This window comes from Drosophila ficusphila, unplaced genomic scaffold, assembly GCF_018152265.1.
Source record: "Drosophila ficusphila isolate 14025-0441.05 unplaced genomic scaffold, ASM1815226v1 contig_197, whole genome shotgun sequence".
Lineage (NCBI taxonomy): Eukaryota > Metazoa > Arthropoda > Insecta > Diptera > Drosophilidae > Drosophila > Drosophila ficusphila.
Genome location: NW_025064091.1, coordinates 6,175,835 through 6,193,121, shown reverse-complemented (window position 1 = coordinate 6,193,121; position 17,287 = coordinate 6,175,835). Strand labels below are relative to the sequence as shown.

At 38.7% G+C, this 17,287-nt stretch overlaps 1 protein-coding gene across 3 annotated transcripts in view; it reads left to right on the top strand.

Annotated features, from left to right (window-relative positions):
- LOC108097954 (innexin shaking-B) overlaps positions 1-16,636 on the top strand; it is a 140,354-nt gene extending 123,718 nt beyond the window's left edge. For 2 of the 3 annotated variants that reach the window (XM_017200561.2, XM_017200562.2), the window contains 5 exons: positions 9,107-9,261; positions 9,725-9,789; positions 11,709-11,875; positions 11,941-12,119; positions 12,304-16,636. In XM_017200561.2, the coding sequence (XP_017056050.1) occupies positions 9,107-9,261; positions 9,725-9,789; positions 11,709-11,875; positions 11,941-12,119; positions 12,304-12,496 (759 nt within the window). In that variant the 3' untranslated portion in view covers positions 12,497-16,636. Of the gene's footprint in view, positions 1-4,328; positions 4,703-9,106; positions 9,262-9,724; positions 9,790-11,708; positions 11,876-11,940; positions 12,120-12,303 lie in introns of those variants that run through there. The other variant, XM_017200563.2, reaches the window with a different exon arrangement.
- The last annotated feature ends 651 nt before the right edge of the window (positions 16,637-17,287 follow it).

Below are 17,287 nucleotides of genomic sequence, written 5' to 3'. Positions count from 1 at the left end.
AAATGAATACAAATATGTAAATAGTTTGCCCAAATGCACAGTGGTCTAAATTGTTTTAGCGTGTGTAATATATTTTCTAAAAACAGTCGATAACAGTCTATCTAATTTACGATTATTAAAACAATCATTTGCATACCTTAAATACAATTAATACGAACTTATTCATTTCAACCAAAATACATTTTTTTAACAGAAATTGTAGGATCGATCACATATAAAAAAATTAAATAACTAAAATCAATTAATTTTTTTATTTCTTAGATATTTTATTACTTCTAATCTTACTAATCTATGCGATGCCTTAATGCCATTCTGACTTTTAACTCGAAGAAGGGAGGGAGATTTATTTAGAGAAGAAGGGGTGTCTATGCCTTTTGTTCTAGGCTTTTGGGCCTGGCCACAGATTGTTGCAACTACCATTGTTGTTTATGGCCGGCGAGTGCAGCTCCTGGACCGCTCCCTTTTCCCAGTTTTTCCCCACTCGCGACCGCTGATGCCACCCACCGCCCCCCGTTTTTCGCCGCCGGAAGTGTGCGTGTCTCGCGAGCAGAGAACGTGTTGCTGCTGCCCAAAAATTGTTGGCAGCGCAGAGATCTGCTCTCTGCCACATGATTTTCCCCGCTCTCATTTTTTCTCCGGCCTTTCCTCTCGCGCCGTCAGCTGTGGCCGGGCCATTTTCCGAGTGGCTTTTCTTGGCCAATGCCCGCCAGTGTCTGTTGCGTTGGCAAAGTGAACGTGCGCGTCTTTTCCTGCTCCTGCTGCTCCAAAGTCCAAAAATCTCTCCGACCGAACTGATCTCGAGGAAAACCCCTGAAAACAACCTCAATCCTGGGAAAAGACATTTTCCGTTAACGTTTAAACGTTCTTTTTTTTCGAATTGCAAAGCCGACGTAATTGTTTTTTTTTACCAGTGAGCGATCGAAAAATGTGAGGTGCCCAAAGTAATCCGATGAAAATGTCGACAATGTCGGAAACGTGACCCGCGCTTGTCCCGCGCGATAATACCGATAACCTACACCGATTAAGCCGATAACTTAAGCCAGACGAGTGTGAGAACTGAGTTCGATCAAATACTGTGCAAACCGAAGCCCAGCGCTTTCTATATTTTCACAACACCCACGAAAGATCATTGACTGCATTGCGGGATCATAACATATAGTAGGAAGCCCACATGCCCGCAGAATCAGAATTTATATTTATATAGACACGTATATATAGTATTGTAGGGGCTGTGTGCAGGCCACCGCTTGATCATAATTAACTCTTACAAAGTAAATAAACCAACTGCGAATTCGGGGGCCATGTGTTGCCCCCGAAACCGAGAACCAAAAACCGAAAACCAAAAACCAAAAACCGAAAACCAACAGGCGATCCGCAAAGTCGGCACACAAATTTGTACAATTAACATTCGACACGATTGTCCAAAAACCCAAACGCAAACCAAAAGCAAAACACAAGTTTTTATTTTCCATCTTATTTTTATATTTTATGCGAGTTTGTTGTTGTCTCGAATCATTCACACATTGTTGGGTATAAAATACTAAGTTTTGGCTCGTTGTTTATTTAAATAACTTTTGTTTAATAAAGTATTTAGTCAGCGGCAGCAGATTGATTCATGCCAAAAACATGAATGGCCGAAAAATGAATGAGCAGTAGGGTATAGTGTTTGTATTAACTATTAGCTTATGGTTTAAAAACACTGTTAAAAAATGCCAAACTTGGCTGGAAATTGGATGTATTCATTTGCACTTGGATTTTTCACCGAAGAACTTTTACTGTGCTCACTGTATATTAGCAACAGATAACTGAACATAAGAATCTTTTTAAATAAAACAAATAAAACTTATAAATGGAAAACATTTGCCCAGAACATGATTAATATAAATTCGCCTTAATACCCCCAAATTTTTTACTGATCCGTGATCAGTGCCGTAAAACTGTGAAGAAATATATAAACCCTTGATTATTGTCAATATATGCAAGTTATATATTTATTTAGTTTATCAATAATTTATTGATAAACTAAATAAATATATAACTTGCATATATGAACATGATGTTGTGCAAACATAAGCTAGGGATTTTCATAGCTCACCACAAAAATTATGTTAAGTCCCATCAGCTGCCTGCAAATGTATCAATAATTATGAAATAGATTCCCAAATTGAACTCTTTTGGTCAACTCAGTTGTATTGACGATGAAAATATTGAATTAAAATCGATTTCGATTGAATTCCGTTGCTGATGTCTGCCAACTTCAAAGTGTACTGGCCGCTTTTGATCGGGGGAATATATGTTTTTGTTAGCATTCTCCGCTGACTGCATTCGAAAGTGAACTCAACTCAGGCCGATCGGTTGTTGTTCGATTTTACGAGTACCATATCCCGGCGGAAAGTGTTTTTTTTTGCTTTTTGGTTTCATATCGTGTCTTTGTTTTTGGATGAGGGAAAATCCCAATTAGTCACATCGCCCGATTCTCAGAATGCCGTGTCTCATTTTCATATTTTGTCCACATTATAATTATGAGCACGCGCGTGCTCATGGGGAAAACAAATGAAAAGTCTCGGATTTTTGGTAGTCCCTGCGTTCCATCTACGATCCACCCCCCATTATCTTTGCAGCATTTCTGGCATATTTCACAATGCCGAGCAACGAAATAGTTTCGTTGAAATGTCAAGTGCAGGCAGGAAGCCCAAACAGGTCGATGGGGAGATCTCTGTTGTGTGTTTTATAAACAAATCGGGGATCGGACTGAACTCTGCTGGATTACGAAATAGATTAACGATGCTCTCGCCTTGGTCCATATCCCCCGATCCCAACCGATTCGATCCGTTGCGATCCGCCGCGGATTCTTTGGCTGCCGCTGGTCAGCCTTCGCCTTTGACTTTGCTGGGCCACGTGTGCGTATACGCAATTTCACCTGTGTGTGCGTGGACTTTTCGTGGATTTTTCTCATTTTTGTACACAGAAAGAAACCTTTGAAACTGTTTATTGTTATATTACAAGTAATAAAAATAGGACAATTAAGAAACTATTTTTAAAATAAACTTCCATTTATTTGATAATTATAATGGTAATAATATTAAACAGATACTCTTGTCTTACAACTAAGTCAAATTCAAAGATCTTAGAAATATATGTCAAAGAATTATAAAAAATATTTTATTAAATATATAAAAGATAAACTTTTTTTCTGTGTACAGAGTGTAGTTTTTGCTTTGGCTTTTTGCTATCGCCGTTGTTTTGATTTTATTATCGGCAACTCGGCGGGAAAGTTTGTTTATAAACATTGCAATTTTAAAATTTACAGTTCATTTGGAAACTGTTGTTCTCCATTTTTTGGACTTCTATTTGTTCCCTACGTCAGTCAGCATAAGTTTATTAACATATGCGAAGGAGGGGGTGATGCCACATTTTATTTATATGCATGAAGCGTTTTTTATTTGTTTTGTTTCTTTGCGCAATTCTCAATGCTGTCTAAGCATAAAAAATAAATATTCAACCAGCGGGAAAATTCAAATGTTTGCCTGGCAATTCATTTTCCATAAAATGTAGTTACCAAAATATACTTTTAAGCCAAAAATAAATATTTTAATAAAATTAAACACGGGCCAAAAATAGATGGAATAGAAAGTAGATAGTAAACAATCAAAGCATATACAATTTTTACTCTTTACGCTTTTTAAATGTGTTATTGGGGTTTTTGGTTAATTATAAAAACAACGAACAAATTTGTAGAAAGAACAAAGGTCAAAGAGTCAATTTAATTATTGAAAGTCAAATTGGAAAAACCAAATAAATGCGTGCAGTAAAGTTGTGTGAAAATATAGAAAGAAATGCAGGACAAAGTTAAAAAATAAAATGTTAAACCCACCGTAAGCAGTAGCCACCGAACAAGAACACACTCGGGGAAAATCCAAAGTGTCAATGTGAGACATAGGGTTAAGGAAAGCGGAGAGCGGAGGAACGGACCCGAAGATGCCCAGCTCTGTGACAGTGAGACCCACAAGAACGAACACGTCGCAACCCGAGGAATTGGAAAGCCATTCGCACCACCGGAACCACCAGCAGCACTTGCGCTTCCGGTTCCGGTTCGAGTCCCGATTAGCCGATGCGCCGATAATGGGCCTGCCGCGCAAAAGAAAGCACAGCCAGGAATCGGGAGCACAATCGGTCGATAGCCACACAATACTCTGATATTCTGATACCCCGACATTCGATACTATCGAAAAGCAACCCTAACTAAGAACAAAATACAACGAAGAGAAGGAAAAGCGATAAGAAAGCGAGGCCAGAGAGAAGAATCATCGCCGGTCTTGCCAGCATTCGCTGACGACAAACCATGTTAGATATATTTCGTGGATTGAAAAACCTTGTAAAGGTCAGTCACGTTAAAACCGATTCGATAGTATTCCGCCTGCACTACTCAATAACTGTGATGATTCTGATGTCATTCTCGCTAATTATAACCACACGCCAGTACGTGGGCAATCCGATCGATTGTGTGCACACCAAAGATATTCCAGAGGATGTGCTGAACACGTACTGCTGGATCCAGTCCACCTACACGCTCAAGAGCCTCTTCCTCAAGAAGCAGGGCGTGTCGGTCCCGTATCCGGGCATCGGCAACTCCGACGGCGATCCGGCGGACAAGAAGCACTACAAGTACTACCAATGGGTCTGCTTCTGCCTCTTCTTTCAGGTACAAAAGGTTTTCATTTCCGGACCACACTAAACTTTTTCAATTCTTCGGGGTCTTATGAGTTCAAACAAAGATAATATAAATAAGTTAAGATACCAAAAGAAATATTATCTATGATCTGCTGAAATCCTTAGATTATCAATGGTTTCAAAAAAACCCATTAAAAGTGTTTCAATTCAGAAATCTCTTACGATAAAGTGACAACTAATTGAAAAATCCTACAAAACATCCTAGGGTAATCAATCACTTGGGCATTTAAAATAGAAAACAAATTAAGAATCGATGCCATAACTCATGACGCTACGCCTGCGCAGCCAATAAAACCGAAAAGTCGACCCAGAAATCGGCCATAGATCAGTTGATCGTTATGTTTGGGGGCGTTGAATGATTTGATGGATTAAGTAATTAAGCGATTTCTCGCTGACTGAGCGTCCCATTGAGATACATCGCCATGCATACTTTTCAATTTCCAAATATTTGTTCCACTTTTTTTTCCAATTTTTTTTTCTTATTTTTTTTTTTGTTTTGCGGTTTGGCCTTTTGTGAGCCAAATGAAAATGTTTAAGTATTTTGTGTGTGCACCGCTTTGTTATTGTTGCTGCTGATTGGACTGGCCTTGTACCGCTGCGAGTATCTCAAAGATAGTTCGAGCTGTGACGTAGGCGATGCCAGACAGAGACGGGAATGCTGGGCGAGAAAGAAAGGGGACGATGGACGGCAAGTGATTGATCGGCAATCGATGGGATCAAAAAGTGAGCTGAGGCGCTAAGAACAAATTTCACTAGCGGGAAAAGCAACAGGGAAAGGGGAAATAAATATATATCTACAGAATACCTTTTTAATTTATTTATAAAAAAAATTAATTTATACTCATAACAGTTGTAGATATTTAACTGAGATGGATAGGATCCCTTAACTAACTGATATAATTCCCGGATCCTTACTAAGAACCGATCAAGAAAACATTTAAATCAAAATCGCATGTGCCCCTATAGTTTTTCTTCGCTTTTCCTACACTCCCTCCCTATTTCCCGCCACCTGATCTATTCCCAAACTGTCATCGCTAATTGCTGGCACCGCTTAAAGGAGATTGATTGTGTCATGGATGCCATTTCAGCCCCCTACCACTGAAATTTTCTGGGCCCCACACCCCTGACCAAATCGGTGACGTCGCCCTCCATATGGCGTATTTGGGTATATATAGATCGAGTCGCATATACATATATATGAAGGCGTTTGCTGGTCGGTGCGACGATTACACAATATATCTTCCCGCTAACAATGTACAAATATTAAATGTATATTTTTATCACACTTTGTCGGTGCGGGGAAAATCGGTGGAGCTTTTCTCGGTTAGTGTCACAGAGCGATTATAGAGACGTTCTAGTCACCCAAATTCCTATAAATAAATTTATCATGGTATTCTCCCTGCTTAATGACGCGTAGACGCGTTTCTATAATTTACACTTTCCCCCAATTTTCGTTGCACGATTTATTAATAACAAAAAACAAAACAAGAAACCGAAAAAAATGCCGGCAATCGTGGATCATTGATTTTCGAGAGCAACAAGGCGGGGATATTTACACAAAACAAAAATGAAAATATATCTAATAGCCGATCCAAACATGTGCAACCAAGTGTATCCAATTTTTTGGCTGTGTAACAGCACCTTAAATGATTTTAAGTACCCCAAGGTTTTGCACCAAAAAAGAAACGGAACAAACTCGTCAACAGCACCTGGCCCAATTACCATAAATTCTTGGTTATCATCGATCGGCCATTTAGATCTAATGGCCAGAACAGTCATTAACTTGGACAATGCAGCCATAAAAACTGAAAGACCTGCAGCCATCAATTTCGATCATTTCGATTCGATCGATCCGTCTTCTCCCTCTGATATGTCAAAAATTGGCATTTCTTCCTCTCCGCCACTATATAGCCCCCCCGTTTCGACTTTCCCCGCCCCTCCGTTCATATTTCTGCGCCCGACGTGTCTAGATATTTATTGAAAAGGCGCAGACAAACATAAAAGTGAAATAATATTTCTGGCCAGATGCCAGGGAATTGCTGAAACAAAAACCCATGGATATGCCAGTGAGAATCGGGAAAGGGAATCGAGAACCGGGAACTGGGAACCGGGAACCGAGAACCGGGAACATAGGGAATATGGCCAAAGGTTTCTGGAGTGGGAGCTGTTTATATTTGACTTATGCGCGAGTATTTTTGGCCTCCCCTCGATTTTCGAAAAATAAGTGAACGGCCGTCGCCTGGGGGAGTGACAGATAGGATCACATGGGATCAGACACTTCCTAGGCGATTCCTTTCGCGGGACACTGGTTAATCTTTAGAAAATCTTTCAAATTTCCCAAAGCATTTATTTCTTATTCGGATTTTCTGGACCATTTTTATTTTGGAGCATTGATTGAAGTTTACTGATAAAAAAGATAGGTAAAAAGATAAATTCCAGTAAGGAAATTTTGATTGAGGAGCTTAATAAGAATTATTGTTAACTTAAATTTTTAGACTGATAATAACTTGAATCAATATATAATTCGTAAAATTCTTTGCCATATGAGGTTGCAGTGTCTGGAGTCAGCGAAGAATTCTTCGAAGACTTTTCTTTTGCCCTCTGCCTTTCGCTTTGATTGTTGCTTCTGCTGCAGTTGCATTTACGCTACGCTTTTGCCATTTGAACGCTTGCCAAATTGCTTTCCACACACGGACAGAAGAAAAGCGGGAGGAAAATGGGGAGAGAGAGGCCACCCTTCTTTTCTCTTCCTCATTTGGGCTGTCGTCGGGGAAATGCAATTGGCGATTGTATACACAAAAGGGCAGACTGGGGTGATGGAGCAAATCAAACGCATCATTTGACTTCCGGCAGGGCGTGGCAACAGAACTCTCCCTAAAACCAACAACTGTGTTAGGAAATATGGCAACATAGGTTGAAAGTGCTAAAACGGCTATAAAATAATCAAAAATCATTTTATTTTTGGCGGGTAGGGGTTTTTCCTGACACTTAAAAATGCTGCATACCCAGTTTTTCAACTTTCGCAAAATACAATTTTTTGTACAATTTTTTCGCAAAAGGATAACCATTAAATTTTTTTGTCTCCAATTTTTAAAATTCCAAATTTATTAAAAATTCTATTAAGGACTTAAAAAATATTTTAGGTCTTAAAAATCAATTTAAATTCCACGCAATATTAGTCTGTCCTTACGTATTGTGCTTTCTGTGTAAATGTACAGCGATTGCCGTCACTGGCCGATGGAAGAGATGCAGATGGTTTTGTGCCAATTAAAGCCAAATGCGTACGACAATGGCTAATAGTTTGGAACTGCAGCTAAATCCAGAAACCAAGGAATCCAAAGATCGCACAAATGCAAACTTTGGGGCACGAAACCCAGCGCGTGTGGTGAAATATTTGGAGGGGGAAAATTCGCTGGCCGGGATTGACGGACAGCCGCCAGTCGGGCGCCCACTAAACAAACTGAACTCTCACCTCGTTGGATCGTAAGACATCGGAAGACATGGGGATTACCACCTGCCAGGGACTCAGACTCAAGATCACGATGATGGGCGACATTGTCATGTGCCAAAGCAAACACGCCATACACAATTTGCCCAGCAGCCCAATCCCCAGCTGTCTGAAGATGGTCAGAATCCCCTGCTAATTTACGATACAAGTTATTATTAATTTGTCATCGGGTCGGTCATTAAAATACCCCGCCGAAAAGAAAATACAGACGGACTTATAACGAGCAGGAACACTAAGATTGAGATAGGGGTTTTGGGACTTTTTAATACCCCGTACTATATTATTTTATATATGGAGTTGCTGGGTATATTTTTCAATTGGAAGGATTGGGGACTTCGGGATCAATATAATGCTGAGCAAATAGTAAAAAAATATTATTTGGAGTGATGTGGATATAAAAGCATGGATACACGAGACGGATCCAACGAATTAATGGGTACAATTAAGCAAGAATTCGTGTCTGCCTGTCTGTCTTTCGGATCGCCCGATATTGTGGTAGGTAAGCCCGTTGGACAGTCTGCTCCTAATGGCTCATGGCTAATTGACAAGGGCCCAAAAGAAATGGAATGCAATGAAATGAAATGGAATTAGCAAAGACAATTATGTCGCTGGGGAAGGTCAGTCACTAATGCCTCCTCCGTTATATGGTATATATGCCATATAGCATTGTTCTCGGCTGGAATCGGAGGTCCGCAATCTAACCAACAGCTGGCGAATGTCACTTGTCAGGGGTATTTTTTCTCGCTTTTACGACAGTTCCAATGCGACATCACGCCCACGCGGAACTCACCTTTGCAGATCTCTATAAATACGTATACATATGGCCACTACATCCCCTCTGTTATCCGCTCCTCTCGCTTTTTGCAGGCAATCTTATTTTATACACCAAGATGGCTGTGGAAATCTTGGGAGGGTGGCAAGATTCATGCGCTCATCATGGACTTAGACATAGGCATTTGTTCCGAAGCCGAGAAAAAACAAAAAAAGAAATTACTTTTAGATTATTTGTGGGAAAATTTAAGGTAAGTGCAACACCAATGTGCAAATGCATTTTGAAAGAGTTTAAAGCAAGAAATTCCCAGAAAATTCAAAGTTAGAATCTTTCTCAATTTGTGTGTGATAATTTATTTTAAAAATCTTGCTGTTTGTTTTATTCTACGAAAATCGAATATTCAGAATCTTTTTTTTTACCAACATTAAGTGTAAAGTTCCCTAGAAGTAAACAATTCAATCCTCAATTATTTAAAATAAAGTTTAAAAAGTACAATGCACTTGAATTCACCTTTTGTAGACAATTTTCCAAACAATTTCAACTTCCGTTCAACAGTCCCCGTAATTAACAAAGAATTCACGGGAACTGTGAGTCACGAGTCAAAGTTCTCCAGAGACAAAGAAAACTCTTTCAAAAGTTTTGGCATTGGCAAAGCTTCCACATGTATTTATTTACATCTGAGTCACAACTAATTGCTTCGATTTGTTTTGCAGATATCACAATTGGTGGGCGTACAGATATTACGTGTGTGAGCTGCTCGCCCTTATAAATGTGATAGGTAAGTAAACTGCACAAACTTAAACACTTCATTAATCTTTGGTTTTGATCCTAAAAGATCAAATTAATATGAAGTAGGGAAGAATTATAAAGTTGAGAGTCTTGACAGGTATTTACCACGTACTCATATTAGGAAATGATTTTAAACTTCAGTTACAACATCTATAATATATTACTTTACCAGTGAAATAAATCACAGCTCAGTTATAGTTTTAAGATCAAGAATTGGGATATGGGCCTCCGTTTTTTTTTTCACCAAATAAATCACAGCCCACTTTTTTTTCGGTGCTCCTGCCAATCTTTCAAATTCTCCAGGTGCGCCAGTGAGATCGGTAAACAAAGTTTCGGGGTTAACAAAACGGTTTCTTGGGATGGCGCAGCATAAATTCGGCGTTCATTAACATTCCCTGTTCGATTTTACGCCGAAAAATCAATGACGAATTTTTATCGACTGACCGCCCCGCATCAAAATAAACAAAAGCTCCCCGATTTCTGGTCCTCTCTTCTCGTGGGGCGTGCGCGCTGAAATCCGAAATCTGACAAAATAATGAACTGTCAGAAAACATTGGAAATAAACAATAATAATGCGAGTAATACACGTTTATAAAATGGCTGACATCGCGTTTGAAAAGTGCGAGGGGCGATCGGTTGGGAAACGCGGGCCTAATTGGCCAGAAATTTGAAATGGGTCAATTAGTCAGCAGGGGAAAGTGGAGGTTTAAAATGGAAATCGGGAGGCGTTCTTTTTTTGACTGAAAGGTGAGGCGCCACGAAATGCATTTAATGGCGGACCTATAAATACAGTCGGCCAATTAAAATATTTTTCTGACTGCAACTACGCGAAGATTTCGAAACTAATTTTTCGAATTTATTTATTAAGCGGTGTGAAATTACGGGAAAGTTATGGATTATCAGTAATCTATTTTTTACACAGCAGAATTAATTTTGTGAGTTACGTGATTAATGAGCCTCATTTTACTGGTAATAAAATCAGATTTATTTAATTTAGGAGTATCTTTTGTTCGATTTTTCCTTGAAGCTTAAGATTACATTTTCCATATTGAGTACTGTCAAGATGCTCGACTTTAGTCTTCTTGCCTGGGTAATGTACATTCGGTCGGGATGTAGAAATATGTGTCAGTGGAATCACGCTTTTACCTCTGTATATGAGAAACCCCATCCATCTATCTGCCTATCTAGTTGCCAAATAAGTTGAAAACATAATTATGCGCCATTCAGCGAAAGCATCTTCATCCAAAGTTTATTGTGCAAGTGATTATGCCAATCGTTAAGAATTTTAAGTGCTCTCTTTGGGCAGCATAAATCCAATGGTAATTCCTTTATTGTTCTCCCGATAAAGCCAATGAAATGCGCTTCGGTCCGCCATAAAAATTAACGTACCTTGGGGGCATTGTTTGTTCATTGACCTCCATCTCCATCCCAATTAGCCGCAATTAACGCGGGCAATTGATGGATTTCGATTCCGAATCTGAATCTGAATTTGAATCTGAATCCGATTTCGTTCCGATCTGCCGTAATTAATGGGGCGAGCGGGTGTGGGTGAGTTGTAATTACGAAGTAAATCGATTCATTCCCGCCTCGTTGGCCGCCGATCGATGAAGCGGATCCGATCGCATCTGATTGGGTTGGGTTGGGAAAAGTCCGCATCGCCTTGCCTGCCGTACCGATTCGAATCGCCGAATTTTCCACACATCGCACAATGCACCCATGCACATTGGGGGGAAAAGCGGAAAATGAGCGGTATTAAATCGGAGGTCGATGGCAAAAGAGAAATCAATTCCGAAATTCCGTGTCCGATAAACACAGATAGTCTCAGGATAGATAAACCAAGCCGAACGAAAAGTGTATCTCTGTATCTCTTTGGTGCTGATTTGTATCTTTTTTGTGGTTCCTTTGCAGGTCAAATGTTTCTTATGAATCGATTTTTCGATGGCGAATTTATGACATTTGGCCTGGATGTGATAGATTATATGGAGACCGATCAGGAAGATCGCATGGATCCGATGATTTACATATTTCCCAGAATGACCAAATGTACATTTTTTAAATATGGTTCAAGTGGGGAGGTGAGTAACGAATGCAGCGCTCTAAAAACCCAAGATGCGAATAATAATTGAATCTGTTTTTCTAGGTGGAGAAACACGACGCCATTTGCATTTTACCATTAAACGTTGTTAATGAGAAGATTTACATTTTCCTTTGGTTTTGGTTTATATTATTAACGTTTCTCACATTATTAACGCTAATATACAGGGTGGTTATTATATTCTCACCTCGAATGAGGGTCTACTTATTTCGTATGCGATTTAGGTGAGTTGTAGACTATAGTTGAGCAATGCTAGGAACGATATGGGATTAATTTAAACAACGAGCTTTAAAAAACATATGTAAACTAGTTAACGTGCTAATCCCCTCATTAAATCTAGTGATTGCCTCAACTATATTATATTTAAAAAAAAAAATCCATTTACTAATCGATACTTTTTAATTACAGGTTAGTGCGTCGTGACGCTATTGAAATAATCGTTCGTCGTTCGAAGATGGGCGATTGGTTTTTGTTGTATTTACTAGGTGAAAACATAGATACAGTTATATTTCGTGATGTTGTACAGGACTTAGCGAATCGTTTAGGACATAACCAACACCACAGGGTGCCTGGCTTAAAAGGTGAAATACAGGATGCATGATATTGGGAGTATTAGAAGCAATACAAAATGCAATTTGTCGTCTCCATTTAAAAACCATCGAAATCAACAACATTTGTCAACAACAACAACAAAAACAAGACTAAGAAAGAAAAGCTACAACCACAATGGAATCTAGAGATCTTCGCAGCAGCCGCTTCATTCAAAGAACCCAACACACCGCTTAAAAATCTTTAAAACAAAAAACGTATCTTAAAAATACAACCAAAAAAACTATCGTCAGCGCAGTCAGTCATAAATCAGCCAGCATTCTCAACCACATTGACTATGATCGATAGCCGGCTAGTCAGTCTATCGATAGTCGATACAAACACATCCAACCACAGCAGAGCATTGAGCAAAATAATATCGAAGCGGAAACGGAAATGGACGGAAGCAGGGAGAAATATGGAGAAAATAGGAAAACACCAACAACCACGCAACGAAAGTAAATTTTTAAATTCAATGGCAATTAAGTAAAGTAACAAGAAAATGGAAAACGGATAAAGAAAGGAAGGAAAGGAAGCCCTGGGACTTCCGGACAGGATTCCCCAACCGATGGCAATTAGCGCCTGTCGTCGGCCAGGGATCACAAGGTCACAAACCACGAAAGGATCGCTTGGTAATCATCAGCGATCAGCGACCCATAGAAAAGTTGCCCCAAGGACAAGGTCAAAGTGTGAGAAGAAGAAGAAAAACAACAACAACAACAACCGAAGAAAGAACAGCAGCCAAAATGGACAGCACCGGAAACGGAAACAGACACACACAAACACTGAAAACGCACACACACAGACGACAAAACACACACACTCACGCTTACAGCGACATCACTCATACGCCCCGTAGAACACATCGCACTTTGCTTGTCACGCAGCGTTAACTAAACCAAACATCAACAAAGTCGAGACGACGCCCGCGGAAAATTGCATTTCTGTATAAACCCAAAAAAAAAAAAACGAGAAGAAGAAGAAGAACAACGAGAAAATCAGCATCACTTTCACCGATGAGAAGCAGGAGTACCATAAAAACGATGCAACAAGATCAATAACAGCAAAACGACAGGCTGGGGAAGGAAAAGCATCCCCGCCTCCCGAAAACAGCAAAAGAAAGTCAAGAAAATCGCAAGTGGAAATCGCAGAGAAGAGTAACAGTTTAATTAAATTAAATTCAATTCAATTAAATTACTTATTACAATGATATCTTGAAGTGTTCATGTATTCGAATGTAGGTTAACTAAGTCAAGCATACAAATAATTCTACATATATAATATATATATTATATATATATATAAACATTTTTTTTCTAACTCTAAGCATTTGTATTACCCGCTAAACAAATGAACAACAAAACAAAAACAAAAACGAAACGAACAAAAAAACAAAAACAAGGAAAAAAGCAACCAAAAAAATGAAAACTGAAAACAGAAAACACAATTTTTTGTATACAGACGGAAATGAAAAATTGAAAACCGAAAAGAGCAGATAGAGAAATAATAATGAAGAAAACAAAGAACAGGAAAAAAACCGAGACGAAACGAACAGAAAATATCAGTAAATATCAAAGAAAGTTCAGAAAATACCATACCGAATACCGAAAACCGAAACAAAAGATACATTTACATAGTTTAATTAGAAGAAACTATAGCGCGCATCATTATATAACCGAAAACCGACCGAACATAACGCAACTCCCACAACAAAGACAGACAGACGGAAACGGATATGTCTTAAGCTCACACACACACACACCATACCATACCATACCACACCACACTCAAACACACACAGACACAGACACAAGCGTATATAGCATGTAAAGCATATATATATATATATATAATTATCGATCGATCATTCAGCAAAAGAGAGCAGCCAACATTCGCAGCATAAATCAATTAACTCCACTAATAATAGAGCATATTCAACTCTCTCTCTCTCTTCGAAAAAAATACGCCTAGTACTCAAGAGGAAAATGCGAAAAGTCCCCGGGAAAAACGGGCGGGACACTCACACGCTTAACCATATGAATCAAGTGTAAACATAACGATAATAATATAATACCGCTTGCGATTTAAGTCCTTTAAGCGAGCGTTCAGTTTGGAGTTTGACAATTCGCCAAGTCAAAAGGCATTGCAGGTGGCCCTACAGTGAAACCTCCCGATAACGGCCCCCCGCCAAGAGTTAGTCACCCATCCACAAGTTCATCATGTGCTACAAATCGTAATATCCGTCCAGAAAACCTTTTGAAGCGCACCTCCCACTCTCCACTTGGAGATCCGAATAACTTTTCCTTTTTGGATCCTTCTGACTTCCGAAACCCCCAAGAAATGGACCAAAGAACCAGTCACGCAGATGCCTCAAAAGTTTTTCCCCCGTACTTCCCCATCTCTCTAAGGACGACCAAAACACAGCCAGAAAAAGCCAAGCCAGAGATGCAAATCTAACAACAAATGTCACTGCCAACAAACCAGTTAAATCAAGTTAAAATAGTTAAAGACCATATAAGAACTAAATGAGTGGGGGGCTCCATTTAAAAAAGTGAGGTTTTTTCGTGGGGTCAACTGCAATACTGAAAGTAGTAGAGAAAAAGCGAAAGGAATTACACCTCCCAAGATTGTTCCTTGTCTCAGAATCAGGAATTGCTCAAAACCTGACTCCTTTCGGAATTTACTTTGGATTCAAATCATCTAATTTGAGTGCTTTTTCCGTCTACTCACACTACTCAGCATACTCAAAGACGCATTACGATTTAGAGGGAGGAGAAGTGGGTGTAAGGTTGAAGCGAAAAAACAATAAATGTAACAATAAATGGTAATAAGTAATTTTAGCGTATTTTTTTTAACAGCTTATAGCCAACTAAGTAACGTAATTGTAATTCTAGTTCAAACTGAACATTTTTTGTCTGCGTTTTTTTTTTGTCGTGGATTCGTAGGTTTAAGCCACTCACACATACAGCCACAAACAACACCAACACACAGACACGCAATAAGAGAGAAGGTAAACGAAAAGCAAATGTATAAATATCGAGGATACTTACACTGTAATTATAGGGGGCGAATAAGAAGGAATACCATACCAAAACGTAAGCATATTACAAGGAAATTGCCATTAGTCGATAGTGTTAAAGCGATACGTATATGATCTACATGCTAGGCTAATGAAAATTAAAAGAAAACAAAACAAAACAAAGAAAAGAAAATGAAACGAAAACGAAACACAGAATACTTAGTGTAGCTAAAGATGGAAACTCTCGTATCTCGTAACTTGTAACTCCAACTAAAAGCAATTGTAAAATATCGTAACAGTACTAGGGGCGATCGAACAAACAAACAAAGGCAAACGAACAACACGCAAGACTTTATTTTTCAAAGTGTTTGCCGCAGAATATTAACTCGAGGAATTCGAATTGTACTAGCTGAAATTAGAGGTTAAGAAGGACATTTCATAGACGCAATCTTAGAAGCAATAAGCACAGGCGGAAACGGAAACGATAACAAAAACGGAAGTGGAAACAGGCAGAGCTAACTGTAACATCGATGACTTTTCACCACGTTTCACCACCTCCGGTACAGTTCTGTCCACTTCTCACCACACAGCACGGCACTTCTCTCTCTTTCTCACTCTTTTTTCCCGTCTCTCTCCCACTGAACTCTTTTTTTTTCTTCCCGTGGACTTAAAAAGCCTGTTTTCACCAAGAAAAAGTTTAATTTGCCATATGTACATATTCGATAAAATGTGTGAACGGTGAGTTTACACTGATATTGTGTGTGCTAGTGCAGTCTATAAAAAACTTTTATCGAGCAAAACGTGTGCTATTTCTCGTACAACTTCCGCTGTTAGTGAAAACAGGCTACAAATCTGGTTTATCTCATAAAAAATATCTGTTTCTGTAAGAATATGACGAATTTCTGTTAAAAATATTGTATTTGTTTTTAGTGCCACATAATATTAGTGAATGTTTGTGTTTGTTTGTTCATTTGTTTGTTTGATTGTTCCCGGTCTGAATTTGGTTTCTGCCATATTGTTTGTGTATATTTATTATGTATTCTTTGGTGGCTAAGGTAAAGTTTTAGTTTTGTAACTTCTATCGTACTTTCTCACTTATTTGTTCTTTCGTGCAATAAAAACGAGACTTGTATACATATCATTGTTTTTGTTGGTTTTCCTTTTGGGGTGTCCTTGCAGATTCTAGACCCACCTGTATTCCCTTTCTCCTCCTCCCCCTCTTCCATTCTCTCTCTCTCTCTCTCTCTCTCTAAATCTTTTTTTATTCTTGTATCTATCACCTTTAGCACCCGCACAAATAAAAAACGAAGAAGAAAGTCAATTTCTCACGGCTCAAAAGACGCAATAAAATGAACCAAGAATTCTAATAACCTAAAAGCAACAATTAGTGAAGCATATTGGTGAAATACTCGTAACTTACATTTTAAATCGAATAAGTGAGTGATTAGCGCTACGGTGACGGTAATTTAGTTGAATTCCCTAGCAGAATCGAATCGAATCTTATAGTGAAAACTTTTTATTAGGAAGCGAAAGCGTTTTTTAATTGTATACTAATCGAATCAAAATTGTAAAGAACAACAAAAATGAATATTGCATACAAATTGAAACTGCCAATTCACATTCTCAGACAAATTTTTACGAAGCTAAAGCTAAATGAAACCAAAATTTAAAAACACCCAATTAATAGCACTAAGCGAAAATATTCAAAATTGCTGAATATTACCGACAAGCGAAACCAAAATCGAAAAATCGAACTCGTATTTAGATCATTAACTAGGCCCACGA